Source organism: Sus scrofa, chromosome 1 (assembly GCF_000003025.6).
Source record: "Sus scrofa isolate TJ Tabasco breed Duroc chromosome 1, Sscrofa11.1, whole genome shotgun sequence".
NCBI classification, from domain to species: domain Eukaryota; kingdom Metazoa; phylum Chordata; class Mammalia; order Artiodactyla; family Suidae; genus Sus; species Sus scrofa.
Window position 1 is genome coordinate 50,170,908 of NC_010443.5, and position 17,630 is coordinate 50,188,537.

General features: G+C 37.9%; 1 protein-coding gene across 1 annotated transcript in view; it reads left to right on the top strand.

The window, feature by feature from the left end:
- Positions 1-17,630, top strand: part of COL19A1 (collagen type XIX alpha 1 chain) — a 357,863-nt gene that overhangs the window by 126,514 nt on the left and 213,719 nt on the right. Inside the window, 1 exon segment of the mRNA XM_003121272.5 lies at positions 10,266-10,319. Coding sequence (XP_003121320.4) covers positions 10,266-10,319 — 54 coding nt within the window.

The window sequence follows — 17,630 nt, forward strand, 5'->3', positions numbered from 1 at the left end:
ACCTATGAGGTCAAAGTAATTGAGCAAATAACTTGGGATAATAGGAGGAGTTATTTGGCCATGTGAAAGCTATGTATGTCCGCTGAGCTGTTGATTTATCATCAGTAAATGAGGATGAGAACATTCAGTTTGTGGGGTTACTGCTAGAATTAACATGAGCCCTTTCTGTGTAAAGCTCTTGGAAGAAAGCCTGGCATATAATAAAGCACACAGAATAGAAGCTAGTGTATTATTACTACTATCTATTGAAATATCAGTAATGCTAATAACTACCTGCATTGTAGGTAATAATAAATTAGTTCGAACTCTGTAAAAGAGTTTCTATACTTACCTAAATGTAATATTTTGAATACCAAGGCATTGCAATTTTGTTTGGAAGACATTGAATATAGTTCCCTGTGCTTTACAGTAGGTCCTTGTTTATCTGTTTTATACATAGTAGTGTGTATATTTTAATCCCCAACTCCTAATTTATCCATGTACACATCCCTTTTCCTTTTTGGTAGCCATGTTTGTTTTCTATGTCTGTAATCTATTTCTGTTTTGAAAATAAGTGCATTTATATCATTTTTTAAGATTCCAAAAAAAAAAAAAAAAGATTCCACATATAAGTGATATTTGTCTTTCTTTGACTTACTTCACTTAATATGATAATCTCCAGGTCTATCCATGCTACTGCAGATGTCATTATTTCATAAATTTTTGTGCAGTTTTAAAATTAGTGTCACCAAAGAATGGGTATTTGGAAAAATCTCTCTTTTTTTTTTTTTTTTTTTTTTTTTTTGTCTTTCTGCCATTTCTTGGGCCGCTCCCGTGGCATATAGAGGTTGCCAGGCTAGGGGTCAAATCAGAGCTGTAGCCACCTGCCAACACCAGAGCCACAGCAACGCGGGATCCGAGCCACGTCTGCAACCTACACCACAGCTCACTACAATGCCGGATCCTTAACCCACTGAGCAAGGCCAAGGATCGAATCCGCAACCTCATGGTTCCTAGTTGGATTCCTTAACCACTGAGCCATGACAGGAACTCCGGGAAAAATCTTAAAGTAATCTAATTCCATTTATCCTCTTTCCTTTGGTTGGGATTGCATTTAAGTTTGGCCAGACTAGAATGATATGTTGTATTTTCAAAGAAATCTCCAGAAGTGTTTTGTTGGTTTTGTTTTTAACTTTTCTGTTTTTGTACTTATCCAAACACTGAGAAACAATATAAATGCAACTACTCTCTAACAACCTCTGATGTCAAATAAATTTTCTTTAATTCTAGCTTATTAATGGCATAGTTTTGTTTTTACTCATTTTCTTCTCAATGGAGAAAAAAGGAACAGCTGGTTACTATTGTCAGCTTTCTTTTGTTTTGGATTTATTAAGTATGCATGCTTGAATATCTTTTTTTTTTTTTTTTTCTGTCTGGATATAGAACTCTCACTGCTTTCAAAGAATGATAGAATTTACAATAGAAAAGCTTTAGAGCTTACTTAGTCCCAGTATATAACCTGATGAATTAATATCAGTTAAAACTTTAGTAATTGTTATCTAGCATTTCTTTTGTATATCTCGTGGGGAATTGCATGATGTATCCTTTGCTCAATTATCAGTTGATGTATTATTCTTTTTCTTATGAATGATAAAACTTTTGTGTATTAATGATGTTAACCATTGAGCCACCATATGAAACTTTTCCTCATTTTGTCACTTGCCCTTTAGTTTATAATATTTTGACTTTGGAGTTCCCATAGTGGCTCAGCAGAAACGAATCTCACTAGCATCCATGAGGACACAATTTCAACCCCTAGCCTTTCTCAATGGGTTAAGGATCCAGCGTTACTGTGAGCTGTGGTGTAGGTGGCAGATGTGGCTCAGATCTGCAATTGCTGTGGCCGTGGCATAAGCCAGCAGCTGCAGCTCCATTTCGACCCCTCGCCTGGGAACCTCCATATGCTGTGAGTGCAGCCTTAAAGAGACAAAAAATATATATTTTGGCCTTCCAAGTTTATAGTTAATATTTTGTCAAATATATTTTTTCTCATAATTTTTTTTTGTTTCTATACTTAGAGACTCCTTACCACAATGACCTCTGAGTTATATTTCACTTATATTTTCATCTGCTCTTTAATTTTATTTTTAATTTTTTTAATGGCCATGCCCATGGCATATGGAAGTTCCCAGGCCAGGGACTGAATCTCTGCCACGGCTGTGGCAGTGCTGGATCCTTTAACCTACTGTGCTCGGCCAGGGATAGAACCAGCACCCCTGCAGTAACCCAAGCCACTGAAGTTGAAATGTCAATCCACTGGGCCAGAGCAGAAATTTCTAGTATTTTAATTCTTAATCATGCTCTCTAACCCATCAGAATTAATTAATTTTAATGCAAGATTGCACACTTATTCCTAATAGAGCTCATGGTATTTATTATAGCATATTTTTTCAGTCTGTTGTATCATTTCATATCATGACATTTGGCAATATCTGGAGACATTTTATTTGTCAAGACTGAGGGTATAGGGGTTGCAGGAGGGGCTGGCTACTGGCCTCTAAGGAATAGAGGCTTGGCTGATTGCAAATACTCTATAACCTACAGGACAGCCCACAAGAAAGAATTGTCAGTAACACCAAGATAAAGGGATCTTGATAGGAATGAGAGAGATAGATTGTTTGGGAGGTCAATCTCAATCTCAATATCAATTGGGAGGTCAATCTCAGTATCACTCATCAGTAGTGATATTACCTGGCTGATACTCCTATTTCCTATTCTGAGGGGCATTGTCAGAGACTTTGCCTCCTGCTTTGCAGAAACCTAAACTTCTACCTTGTATTTTTGATTATCCCTAATCTATTTTAAAAGCAAGTGGGCTTAATAATTTTAGAGCACAGACTGTGGAGCCATAGGGCCTGGGTTGAATCAGAATCCTGCCCCTTATAAGCTGTGTGACTTTGGGCAAGTTATTTGACTTCTCCATCTTCAGTTCCTTTGTCTGTAAGATGAGGGTAATAATTGTATCCTTAACCTAGGTTGTCATAGAATTGCAGGATGTTCAAAGCCGTGCTTAGCAACATGGTAAACATGATGGAAGGGTTTAGTAACAATGATAATAAAGTAAATGACTTGTTTTTATGAACCTTTTTGATCACAGTGACCCCTACTTACATTTTATGTTAAAATTAAAACTTTAAAAAAAATTATGGGGAGTTCCTGTCGTGGCTCAGTGGAAACGAATCTGACTAGCATCCGTGAGGACCCAGGCTCAATCCCTGGCCTTGCTCAGTGGGTTAAGGATCTGGCGTTGCTGTGAGCTGTGGTGTAGGTCACAAACATGGCTCGGATTTGGCGTTGCTGTGGTTCTGGCGTAGGCCAGCAGCTACAGCTCCGATTCAACCCTTAGCTTAGGAACCTCCCTATGCCTTGTGTGAGGCCCTAAAAAGACAAAATAAAAAATAAATTTAAAAAGTGTTATGGCTGCACTCATTGCATATGGAAGTTCCTGGGCCAGGGATTGAAACTGAGCCACAGCTGTGGCAACACTGGATCATTTAAACGCACTGCGCTGGGCTGGGGATCAAACATGCACCTTTGCAGGAACCTGTGCCACTACAATTGGATTCTTACCACTGCACCACAGCGGGAACTCCTTAAAATAGTACTTTTTAAAATTTATTGCCCAAGTTCCCGTCGTGGCGCAGTGGTTAACAAATCCGACTAGGAACCATGAAGTTGCGGGTTCGGTCACTGCCCTTGCTCAGTGGGTTAGGATCGGCATTGTCGTGAGCTGTGGTGTAGGTTGCAGACGCGGCTCGGATCCCACGTTGCTGTGGCTCTGGCGTAGGCCGGTGGCTACAGCTCTGATTTGACCCCTAGCCTGGGAACCTCCATATGCCACGGGAGCGGACCAAAGAAATAACAGAAAGACGAAAAAAATAAAATAAAATAAAATTTATTGCAGATTTTTTCCAGTGATCAATTTGAAGCAGCATGTTTCTTCCTCAGACATACCCACACCTCTTACCATATAGCATAAACCCATCAGAATATTGGCCTTGTTCTCTATTTTAGTGTTATTATTATTTAACTTTATTATTTAACTGTTATTACTATCAAGCTTGCAGACTTCCTTGTAGGAACATGTCTCTTTAGTGCTTAGAGTTGCTTATTTTTGTCTATGAGCACTGTTAATTTTGAATAAAGATTGTATTCATTTTTAGTTACATTCTGAAAGTTAGTGATTACATTTATGGAACATATTTGTCTTCTTGCCTCAGAAATTTCAATTCATTCTATTAATTTGTGCTGAACACACTTTATATCAACAGTGAGACACTGTGTTGCTTTAGATCCCCTTACTAGATAGATGCTTTGTTCTGTGTATTTCTGAGCCTCCTTTATTTATTTATTTATTTATTTATTTATTTATTTATTTTGTCTTTTTGCTATTTCTTGGGCCGCTCCTGCGGCATATGGAAGTTCCCAGGCTAGGGGTTGAATCGGAGCTGTAACCACCGGCACAATCCCAGAGCCACAGCAACGTGGGATCCAAGCTGTGTCTGCAACCTACACCACAGCTCACGGCAATGCCTGGTCGTCAACCCACTGAGCAAGGGCAGGGACTGAACCCGCAACCTCATGGTTCTAGTTGGATTCGTTAACCACTGCACCACGACGGGAACTCCTCTGAGCCTCTTAAATCTTATTTTGCTTTCCATCATTTATGCCTTTCTCTAGATCAGCACAGTCCAACAGAATTTACTGTGGTAAAGTAAATATTCTAACCTGCATAGTCCAATACAGTAAGCACTGTTGAGCACTTGAAATGTGGCTAGGGCAACTGAAAAACTGAATTTTAAATTTTATTAAATAGCCATGTATGGCCAGTGGCTACCATTCTGCATTATCTCCTTGTCATCCAGTTCCAGTTTAATAGCTTCAGTTTCATTCTGACTGGAACCTATTTTACTGAATGTGTTTCTGTGCAGTTTTGTTAGTCATATATTTTATGTGTTTCTTGTATTCCAGGAGTCAAGTTACTTTTACTTCATTTCCTGCCTTTTGAACATGGTAATAATGCATAATCTTAGATGATTGTATAGGAGTGGAAAGCTTCTCTTTTTCCTTTCTAGGCTTTTTGGCTGGTCTAACAACTAAACTGACATAAGACAGACTAACAGGAGAAAAACAAAGTTTTTGTACCAGGACCCATAAAAATATGACACCCAAAGGCAGTCAGGCAGCTGAGACTTACCTTTCATACCTTCCATCAGAGTTAAGCAGTGGGATGGGCCAGGCTTTGAAGGGAAGAAGGGCGGCTCACAGGAGGATAAGAAGGGCAGATACACATCTGATGTTGCCTGCCTTGCAGATAAGCCTTTGGATAAAAAAGTGATCTCTGGTAATAGCTCTGTTTGTGGGCCAAGCCCCCTGTTAAATTCTTATAGACAATTAAGGTAGAGGAAAGAAAAAAATCTCTTCCTGATTTTTTTAGGGCTTAATGCCCTGAGCTAAAAAAACAAACAAATTAAAAAACCTCCAGGTACATCCATATTGTTGCAAATGGCAAAATGGCATTCTTTTTTATTGCTAAGTAGTATTCCAGTGTGTGGTGTGTGTGTGTGTGTACTGTATTTACTGTATCTTCTTTATCTATTCATCTGTTGATAGATGGATAGCAGCTTAGGTTGCTTAGGTTGCTGGATCATAGGGTAGTTCTACTGTTAGTTTTTTAAGGAACTTCCATACTGTTTTCCATAGTGGTTTCCCCAATTTACATTCCCACCCTTGTTCCTTTCTCCACATCCTCACCAGTGTCTGTTATTTGTGGTCTTTTGATGATCGTCATTTTGATAGGTGTGAGGTGATATATCATTGTAGTTTTGATTTGCATTTCTCTCTGACAATTAGCAATGTTGAGCATCTTTTCATTGCCTGTTGGAAGTCTGAATGTCTTTGGAAAAATGTCTCTTCAGGTCTTCTGATAATTTTTTAATTGGGTTATTTGTTTTTTTTGACATCAAGTTATATGAGTTGTTTATATATTTTGAATATTAACTCCTTATCAGTCATATAATTTGCAAATATTTTCTCACATTAATTATGTTGTATTTTTGTTTTGCTGATGGTTTCCTTTGCTGTGCAAATGCTTTTAAGTTTAATTATCTCCTATTAGTTTATTTTTGCTTTTCATTCCTTTGCTTTTGGAGACAGGTTCTCAAAAAATATTGCTATGATTTATGTTGGAGTGTTCTGCCTATGTTTTTGTCTAGAAATTTTATGGTTTCAGGTTTTACATTTATGTCTTTAATACATTTTGAGTTTATTTTTGTAAATCGTGTTGAGAATGTTCTAATTTCATTCTTTTACATGTAACTGTCCATTTTTCCCGGCACCACTCATTGAAGAAACTATTTTCTCTTTGCTGTATATTCTTGGCTTCTTTGTCATAGATTAACTGACTATAGGTATGTGGGTTTATTTCTGGGCTTTCTGATCTGTTCTGTTAATCTATATGTCTGTTTTTGTGCTGGTACCATACTGTTTTGATTACTGTAACTTTGAGGTATAGTGTAAAGTCAGGGAGTGTGAAACCTTTAACTCTTTTCTTTTTTAAGATTGCTTTCACAATTTGTGGTCTTTTCTGGTTCCATATCAATTTTGGGATTCTTTGTTCTAGTTCTGTGAAAAATATCAAGGGTATTTTTCTAGTGATTGCAAAGAACCTGTAGATTTCCTTGGGTATTATGGTAATTTTAACAATATTAATTTTGCAATCCATGGATATGATGTATCTTTTTATCTGTGTTGTCTTCAATCTGTTTCATCATTGTCTTACAGTTTAAGAACAGGTCTTACCTCCTTAGTTATATTTACTCTTAGATATTTTATTCATTTGTATTTTATATAATTATGAATGAAATGGTTTCCTTAATTTCTTTTTCTGATAGTTGTTAGTGTATAGAAATACAACAGATTTCTGTATATTAAATTTTTATCCTGAAACTTTACCAAATTCATTAGATGAGCTCTAGTAGTCTTCTGGTGGTGTCTTTAGGATTTTGTGTGTATAGTGTCATGTCATCTGCAAACAGGGACAGTTTTACTTCTTCCTTTTCAATTTTCCTGGGCTGCTTTTTATCTCTTTTGCTTCTCTGATTTCTGTGGCTAGAACTTCCAAAACTATGTTGAATAAAAGTGGAAAGAGTGAGCAACCTTGTCTTGTTCCTGATCTTAGAGGAAATACTTTCAGCTTTTAACCATTGTGTATGACCTTAGCTGTGGGTTTGTAATATGCAGGCTTTATTGTGTTGAGTTATATTCCCTCTACACCCACTTGCTAAAGAGTTTTTATAATGGATGTTGAACTTTATCAAAAGCTTTTCTGCGTTTGTTGAAATGATTATATGGTTTTTGTACTTAGGTTTTTTTTTTATGTGGTGTATCATACTGACTGATTTGCAGATATTGAAAAAAAAATCTTTGCATCCCTGGGTTAAATCCTACTTGATCATGGTTTCTCCTCCTTTTAATGTATTGTTGAATTTGATTTGCTAGTATTTTGTTGAGAATTTTGAATCTATGTTCATCAGTGCTATTGCTCTGTAATTGTGTGTGTGTGTGAGAGAGAGAGAGAGAGTGTGTGTGTGTGTGTGTGTGTTATCTTTGGTGATGCTGGCTTCATAGAATAAGTTTGGAATCATACTTTTCTTTACAATTTTTGGAATAGTTTCAGAAGAATAGGTGTTAACTTTCCTCTAAATATTTGGTAGAATTAATCTCTGAAGCCATATGGTCCTAAACTTTTATTTGTTGGGAGGTTTGGGGTTTTTTTTTTTATTTTTTTATTCTTGTTTGCTTTTCTACTATATCCATAGTAGTTTGTATCTCTTAATCCTGCACCCCTATCTTGCCTACTGGCAGACAGAGCTGGGTCTTGAAGTCCCTAGCTATAGGGCTTAGGAATTCCAGAGCTGGTGTTGGACCAGTGGTGGGTGGGACCAATTCCTGACACAGCTGTCGATAGGATCCAGGGTGTCCCAAAGCTTATTTCAGCCTACTAGTAAGTGGGGCTAGATCCTTGGCAGCTGGCTGAGGGGCCCAGGATATCTTAGAGCTGGCACTGGCCTGTTGGTGGCTGTGGCTGGAAAATAATACCTGTCCACTTGTGGGTGAGGTTGGTCTTGAGGCTAGAGCAAGCTAGCTAGTAGGTGGGGCCAGACCTCAGGTCTCTGGCTGCAGAGTCCTGGGGGTCCCAGATCTAGTTCCTGTGCACTGGTATGTGAGGCAGAGTCCTAGCCCCCCTGGTGGACAGGCCCACGTCTGGGGCAGCTACGGGCTCAGGGAGTCTAAGGCAGCTTGCCAACTGGTGGGTAGGGCTTTGTTCCCACCCATATAGTTGCTTGGCCTGAGGTGTCTTAGCACTGACTCCTACAGACTGCTGAGCCAGAGTAGGTGGAGGTTCTAGTCTAAGAAGCTAGAGCGAGGATTCCAAATGGTACTCACCAGCACCAGGATCCATGTGGCTGAATGAGCTCCCCAAAATGTCTGTGGCCAGTGTCTGTGACTCCAGGGTGAATTCCAATCGCCCCTACCTCTCCGGGAGGCTCTCCAAGATCAGCAGATGGATCTGACCCAGGCTCCTTCAGATTACTTCTTCTGCCCTGGGGCCTGGAGCATGAGAGATTTTGTGTGTGCCCTTTAAGAGCAGAATTTCTACTTCCCACAGCCCTCTGGCTCTCCAGAAAGTAAGCCCCACTGGCCTTCAAAACCAAGTGCTCTGGGGCATCATCTTCCAGTGGGAGCCCGAGGCTGGGGAACCCACTGTGGGGTTCAGACCCCTCACTCTTTGGGGACACCCTCTGCAATTGTAATTATCCTTCTGCTTGTGGGCCATCCACCTGGAGTGTGAGTCTTGACTGAACTATGTCTCCACCCTTCCTACCATTCTCATTGTGGTTCCTTCTTTATATCTTTCACTATAGAAGATCATTTCTACTGGTCTTCAGGTTGTTCTCATTGGTAGGAGTTCTATAAGTAGTTGTAATTTTGGAGAGGAAGTGAGCTCAGGGTCTTCCTACTTTGTCATTTTGGACCAGGAGGTGTCTACTTTTCTTTTTTTACAAATAAAGAAAGATAATGCTTATTGCATTAAAAAGATGATGAGCAAAAGATTATATGAAAAAGAGAATAAAAATCACCCTAGTGGAGCAGAGCAGAGATAACTACTACCACAACTACTACTATTATTATTAATACTACACACTCAGAGTGATGTGTGATGCACTTGGGACCTGAATGAGTTCTTTCTACACATGGTGCATTCTTTTATTTTTAAACACTTTACAAATTATGAAAGTAATACATGCTTATTGTTTAAAAATGAAAAACACTGAAGAGTATAGTGAAAGAAAAAATTGTCCATAGGCACAGAATGCATAGATTAATCACCTTTATTTTTCTGACCTGTTATCTTCCAGTAGTATTTCTAGGACCCAAAGGTAGATTTATTCACAGGTAGATAGGTAGATGGTTAGGCAGACAGGCATTTTTTTTTAATTTTTTTGAATTATATTATAGATATGCAGGGTGTAATCAAAAATATATGTCACTATGAGTATGTGTCATCAACAATGGTATCAGTGGCCATTTTGAACAGTTGTAACTTTGGAGTAATAAAACTAGGTATTGATTAGCATTTATTCACTAAATTTGTTAATCAATTAATTGTATATTATTTTTTATGTCATGAGAGCTTTCCAATAATATAAAATAAAATTCATAAACATGATTCTAATGGCTGTACATATTTCCTTGTATCTGTATACTATAATTTATTTATTCAGTTTCCTATTAATGGGCATTTAGGATGTTTACCTTTTTTTACTACTATAAATACCGTTGTACTCTACATTTTAGTACCTAAAACTATTAATCTCTGATTATTTCCTTAGGATACATTCGTAGAAGTGAAATCACTGGGCCAAATGAAATGAGCATATTTAAGACTGCTTCATGTATATTGCCAAATCTCCCTCCAGAAAGTTCTTTGTTGCTTATAGAGGAAAATAAACAGTCTTTGTTCTATTTATACCCTTTAATCATTTTATGCACCTTTTCGTTAAAGCTTTATACTTCTCAGAATTGTTTTTTAATAAATGTTTCTTTCAAGGGATTAAGGAAGTAATCATGTTGTTATAAATACCCAATGTAACTCTCTTATTTTCTCTTAGTAAAGGTTTTCAGATGCAACATTTTTCATTGTATAAATTGTTTCTTTCTAGGGTGAACAAGGAGAAAAAGGAGATCCAGGTTTGGCTGGCGTTAATGGCCAAGATGTAAGCCTAACTCTATTTTTTCTAACATTATGTTTACATTTTGCCACTGACCTATGCTAACTACAAATGCTATTAAGACTTGACTACCCTTGGAAGAACTAGCACAATCAATGAAAAATCAAGAACAAAGGCAGGTTTTACATGGCTCAGTGGAGGCGATATTTTTAGGTTTGTTACTACCAGGTGTTCCTTGGTTTTATACACCTTATACTAATCCTTAACGGCCTTTTCTTCTTTGCTATTTCTAGCTTGCATTTCTTCTGTCTTGCTTTCTCAGTCTTTTTTCCTCTTACACATATTCTGCTGTGACCAGTGTTCTTACCCAGGCTACTCTTTTCATCTCACTCCCAATCTCCTGAGGGGTCTGTGGAGGTAAGATCTCAGTGATGAAGAGAAAGAGGAGAAGGGAGGGAACCCTGTGTATCTGTGATGCTTCTCCTCCGTTGCACTCATCCTCAGGCTCAGGGATCCCATCCCAGGTGTTGTCCTCACAGCCTCTTACCTCCCCCTTCCCCCTAGGACAGTTACCCCCTCAGAGCTTCACTTGGAATTTGGAGGCTAGACCAAATCTAGGTTTTCCTCTGAAATGTAGATTACTCTCACTTCAGGTCATTAAATCCTCCTTTTACTGTAGATATACAAACTTTACTAAGGGAAGTGTCCACAATGAGATTTATTTCTTCCCAGTTTCCCTTTTCCACTTTCATAAAAATGTTTTAGAAGGGTTCTGAAGGGCCATACTACTTGCTTTCTGGATAAAAGAATAAGGAAGCTAGATCCAATTCTCTGATGTCCTAGAGGTGTTAGGAAGTCCATTTGGATGCAGTAGATCATCACATACAGTAGGAAGGGAGACTGTACATTGTAGTCCCTGGAGCCAATGGGCAAAGTAAGGCCTGGGAGGCAAGGGGTCTGAAAGAGAAATATCTCTGGAGCTAGCACTGCTAATTAATGCTGGCTTAAGGCCCTGGCCCCCACCGTTTTACTCTCTTACTTCCTAAGAAATCCCATTCACAGCTTTAATATGACATCATTCTAGTTCCTCTCTTCTTTGAAGGAGTTTTTCTGCACCAGAGACTGGGAACCAGCACCAGTTGTTTTGAGCTAGGGGAGTATCTGCATCTTCTCTACCTCCTTACAATATACTAGGATGCTGAATGTCCTAACCGTTGGTCTGTACACTTAACAGAGCATCTAATTCACGCCCTCATTGAAGGTACCTGTAAGAGTTCTTCAGCGGAAAGCTGGAGCCAAGTTCCTGTCCTGGTTCTGTTGAGAAAATCACTTCTCAGAGTCTGTAAAGTGATAGCCTTAGGATGGATTCTTAAGTCTCCATCACTGCAGTGTCCTCTAATTTAATGCAATGAGATTATACTAAGATTAATTAAGATTACAGTCTGGAAAAGCATGATGAAATTTGAAGCAGTAATTTAAGTTTTGGAATTACAGCTGCATGTAAGGCAACATAGGGAAACACAATGGAAAAGGGCTGGAGCCCAGGCATGGACAGTTCTGTGTGTGAGGATATCTACCCCTCCTCCTCTGAGCAGCAGTTGGGAGGGAGTGGTATTCATGCTGTGTTTCTTTTCACAGCATGTTCTATAAGATGGATCAAACTGGGGCTTTTTCCTGTGTTTTTGTTCTATCATATTCGTCTTGAGACTGAAGACGATTTCTTGGAATCTCTAGTACTTAAGTAAATGTTTGGTGTAAGTTCTCAATAATTATTTTGCTAAATTTTTATGTGAAAAATTGTGAGATTGTTATAACAGAGTAAAATATAAGTAATTAGAACCTAAACTAGAAAAACAAAGGTGGAAGGGAGTACACAGTGATATGACAGAGGTAAAATATATGCAATTTGGCACTTGATTGCTGTGAATCAAAATTAGCCCAAGGTTTTGACCATTCATTATGAGAAAGCTGTTTTTTTAGAATAAATGTAGGAGTGTTGTGAGAGATTAACTAGAGTGTTGCAAAAGATAAGCAAGCTATAGGTACGCAGGCTCCCTGAGATAGAAGAGCAAAACAAATATTTTTAGAAGTTCATTAAGATAGTGTTAGATAGAATTGAAGTAGAGAAAGGATTTACTCAAACACTTGAATAAAACTGGAAGGAAAATTGAGGGGTTAGAATCTGATGTATATTCATGTTAACTTAGATATTTGGAAATTTTCCTTATGATGTCCGGAAACAAGGTGATTTGCCTTTTTAGAATTAATAAGTTGTACCTCATATATCTGAGTGCCTTCTACTTGGCCAAGTGCTCAGGCAGCCATTGTATGAGGCCCAAATCTGGAGACCAACTAGCTGAGAGCCCACAGCCTAGTGGGCAGTGTGAACTTTCCTTTTGGACAAGAGTCTTGGAGAAGTCCTGCATACAACCTCACTCACGTGAATTTCCTTAGCACCATCATTGCCTAAAATAGCTCATTAGGTACATCATAAAGCATGATGAAGCACATTAACTTTTCTCACTTGGTTGCTTAATTAATATGTAGATGATAATACTTTTCCTTCCTTAGCCAAAGGTATTCAGGGGTCATGACAAAGGAAAAATAAGAAGAGTAATGAAAATTCTCATTTTGCCTCTCTGCTGTCACTGTGGTAAAGAATCACATCCTCTGTTATTTATTCCATCATTGGTAGTGGTGGTTTTAATGTTGGGCTGTAGTCCAAAAAACTGTTTTCATGAGGAATTTGAAATTCAATCCTTCCCCAACTTTAGGGGCTAGATACTGCATGGGTAGATAGCATCCTTGTTTTTAGAGGCAAGAAATAAAGATGGAAAATTGATAAACTTTCTTTTATAAAATGGTAAAATCATCTTTTAACCCTCCTTTGACCAAAGTCTCTTATCTTTCCATTAAGTCATGCCACATTTGTCATTGTCTATTTTTCAAAGCTGAAATAAACTGACTCTAAAAAATAAAATCATTCAGCATTTATGTCAGTTCAGTCTTTCAATAAGTGCAAGGTACACATTCTTAGGGAATGAAGGTTGTTATAACAGCTATCTCAATTTGTGTTGAAGTTAAGCCATGGTAGAGATTATAACTTCAGGAACATCCTGTTGGAATGCAGAGTGAATAACCTCAATGGGCCAGCTCACTGCAATACCTCCCAAGTCAGAGAAAGTTGGAAGAGTTTAATATTCTTGTGAAATGAATTCAAAGCCCTTTCTATAGTCTTTATTCTTATATAATAAACATTTCTTGATGTAAATGTATCTTTTAATAATTTCTTCTGAACCAGCTCTCCCACAAAATGGACAAGCTCACTTCAAGAAAATATAAACCTCTTTAGACGAAAGCATGCAGCAGTTCAGCTTTCTTAATGGGACAGTATTGCATTTTGGTTAAGATAGTACTTTGCCATGTGGGACTGTCTTGCAAGAGAAGAATGTATGGCATCCTTGAGGTTCACCAACTAATCACCAGTAGCAGCTCTTAGTCATCGGGACAAAAAATGCTCTGATATCTTTCTAAATGCATCCTTAACTGTGTGTGTGTGTGTGTGTGTGTGTGTGTGTGTGTGTGTGTATTTGTAAACTTTGAATTGATCTTCAAGGTACTTGAGTATTGAATTAAAGGTATTTGACTAAAAAAGTGCTCACATTTCCCTTAGAGTTTAAATAATGCATACTAAATATATTGAAATTGTCAAAAATTTGAGTTGCTACAATTAGCTTTCAAAATATAAGACCTCAGCTTAGCACACATTCTAGTTTATAATTAAATAATTTTGATTGTCACCTACTATGAAATATATTCAACAGTGGCATCTTAGAACATACTTGGGGGGAGTCTTAATTCATAGACCTTTTTTTTTTTTTTGATGAGTTACCATACATAAAGCATTTAGGTCAATGTCTTGCATACAGTAAGAGCTATATAAACATTTGTTATTATTAGAAACTGGTTTAAATAAAACATGTATCTCTAATAGATATAGAGATAGGTGGATAGATAGATAGGTAGATAGATAGATAGATAGATAGATAGATAGATAGATAGATAGATAGATAATAGATTTTTTTACTTATTTTTTGTGGGGTTATATAATCTTGCAAAAGTAGATTTCAGTCATTCAGTTTAGTCTCTTCCTCTGCATCTTTATTATTGTCTTTAAAATCTCTTTTCAGAATTATAGCATCTGATGTTTCTAAAATAGTCACATTAATCTCCTTACATCAATGCAATCGGTATACTGAATACACAAACTCACAAAGCTGAGATATTGGCTGGCAACAGCTGGTGCCATTGCTAGGGAACAAGATGCAGTCAGTGGAAAATGGGGAAAATAATTAATTGATGAGTTAAAATTTTTAACAAATAACATTATTTTGTATCAAATGGTTTTTAAAGCTGCTACATACATGAGTAAGTAGGTGTTCCAATTACAATAAATTCATAATTTGCCTGCTTTTATAATTCTAGTTTTAATACTGTCTTTCAGCTTTGATCTTGCATTTGATTTTTAAAAATGTTTATTGAAATATAGTTGATTTACAATGTTGTGTTTCAGGTGTACAGCAAAGTGATTCATATATATATACTCACATATATACATATATATATATATATATATACACACATTTACACACATATGTGTATGTATATGTGTGTGTATATATTTATTTTAAGATTTTTTTTCCATTATAGGTTATTATAAGATACTGAGTATAGTTCCCTGTAATGTACAGTAGGTCCTTTTTGGTTATCTATTTCATATATAGTTGTGTGTCTATGTTAATCCCAAACTCCTAATTTATCCTTCCCCCACCCTTTCCCCTTTGGTAATCATAAGTTTGTTTTCTATGTCTGTAAGTCTGTTTCTGTTTTGTTAATAAACTCATCTTAATTTGGATAAGAGTTCCTATCTCTCATAATATAGAGTACACTACTGTGCTTTTGAGCATCTTTATAGATGTGAATTTTATTGAGAACTTTGATAATAGGTGCCCATCTTATTCAATATTAAATTCAAAGTCTGTTCAACTTGATTCTTTGTGCTCTATGGCGAATGCTGTGTCTTTTTCTCCCCAGTACTCAGAAGCCACTGATAGCAACACTAGTGTGACATAGGCAGAAAAAAATGCACTTAAGAAAAGGATCACCAGTCTGCTTCTCAGAGCCTATTTGAAGCCATGGCCTTAATAACATGGTACCTTATCACAGGAGGACATGAGCTGTATGGTCCACTTCAGTGGCCAATAAAAGTAGAAGCTTCATGAGTGCAGTACTTCTCAATTGCATTGTATTCCATGTGAGTTAAAGCACCATTGTTACCTATCCATCCAACTGATTACAGACCAGACAGAAAACTTAACCATCCCTAAGACTTGGTATTGAAAGGTAAAAGCAACATTTATTAAGTACCTATGATGTGCTTAGTGTTTTTACAAAATATAATTCTCAGAACAGCTCTTCAAGACAATTATTATTTATACCTATTTTATAAGGAAGCTTAGATAAATTGCCCAAGATAATGCATGAGATGCTAGTCCTGGAGTGCCCATTGTGGGTCAGTGGGTTAAGGACCAGATGTTGTTTCTGTGAGGATGGGGGTTTGATCCCTAGCCTCGCACAGTGGGTGAAGGATCTGGCATTGCCGCAAGCTGAATCTTTGGTTGCAGATGCGGCTCAGACCCAGTGTTGCCATAACTGTGGCATAGGCTGAAGCTGCAGCTCTGAGCTCTGATCTGACCCCTGACCTGGAAACTTCCAAATGCCACAGGTATGACTATAGAAAGAAAGAAAGAAAGAAAGAGAGAGAGAGAGAGAAAGAACAGAAAGAAAGTGCTAGTCCTCTCATGACTCTCCTAAAATCTCCATGTCTGAAGTCTTGAGTGCCTACAGGAAAATTAGGCATATTTGGGAACTGCTCCTTTCACACCTACTATGTTTCTAGAATAGTTCTCAAACTCACATCAGCCTGTGACTGGGTGCATTATTATCCCACCCCACTTCCTGACCATAGTTGACTGAACCAGGGATAGTTAGCTGACATAACTGCAAAGAAGTCCCTTCTCCAGAAGTTGCAATTAAGGTTAGTTTGTCAGGCAGGAATGTTGAAAAAATTTTTAATATATTATTTTATGCCTCAAATATATTTGTAACATATAACCTATATGATGAACACCAGTATACCCAGAACTCAATATAATGCCATGCCCACCTCAGAGTTAACCATTTTCCTGAATATTTTGTTTCATGTTCCCTTCCATTACTAAAAATAATGTCTTCCTACTCTTGTTCATAGGAATACAGGGTTTAATCTTGCATGTGTGTCGATGTTCAATAGTATTTGTTGCATAAATGGGTACTCTGTCTTTCTCAGCCATTTCTTTCTTCATGTTTGTCTTTCCTCTGGATGATGTTCTATCAGCAAGAAGAAAAGAAAACATCTTTAGTAAATTTCTCAGCTCAGTAAATGGCACAACCCCCTAGCCAGTCGCTTAAGCCAAGAACAAATCAGCCTTGGTACTTCCTTTTCCCTAGCCCCACCTCCAGCGTTCCTGCAAGTCCTAATAGCATGTGCCAGTCTGATACTTCTCATCTCCTCTCCCAGCCATCTTGCTCTCTTGCCTGCAAAGCTGTGAGAGCCTCTTTTCTGCTTCTACTTTTGCTGCCTATAATCTATTTTCATGTTGTAGCCAAAGCATTCTTTTTTTGGAAACACAGTCAATCACATCATTTCCCTGCTGAAAATCCTAAGTGGCTTCCCCATTGCACTTAGAACAAAACCCATCCTTCTCTCCACAGCATGCAATTCTCTGTGTGCCATGACCCCTGGCTAACCTTGACTGCACCACCCGATCCTTACCTCCTTGCCTGCTCATGACACTCCTTCCACACAAGGGACTTCCATGCTGGCTCTTCCTTCACTCCTGCCCCCTTAACTTTTCCCCAGGATCATTGCATGGCTGGATCCTGTGAAACAACAAACATCCCCTGCACAGAAAGGCTGCTTCTAACCACCCCACTGAAGTAGCAGCCTTTGCCCTGCAATGCATCACATTCAGCCTGTGGACCTGTTCATTGTCAGTCACCCATCTCTATAACATGAATTCCATCAGGGCAGGAATCTAGATTTTGCTAAGGAAAACATTATTCTGACACTTGTTAAAATGATCAAGAAGATTTTCTATTCAAGATTATTGCAATGTGGGTATTGCAGTAAGGAAGAAGATTGGGCTCAACTCTGAATACCACAAGGATGAGTAGGGATTTATAACTAAGAAATAGAGAGATGTGGTCAGTGAATGGAATGTTACTAAAAGCAGACATCAAGGGTGGGGGATTCTT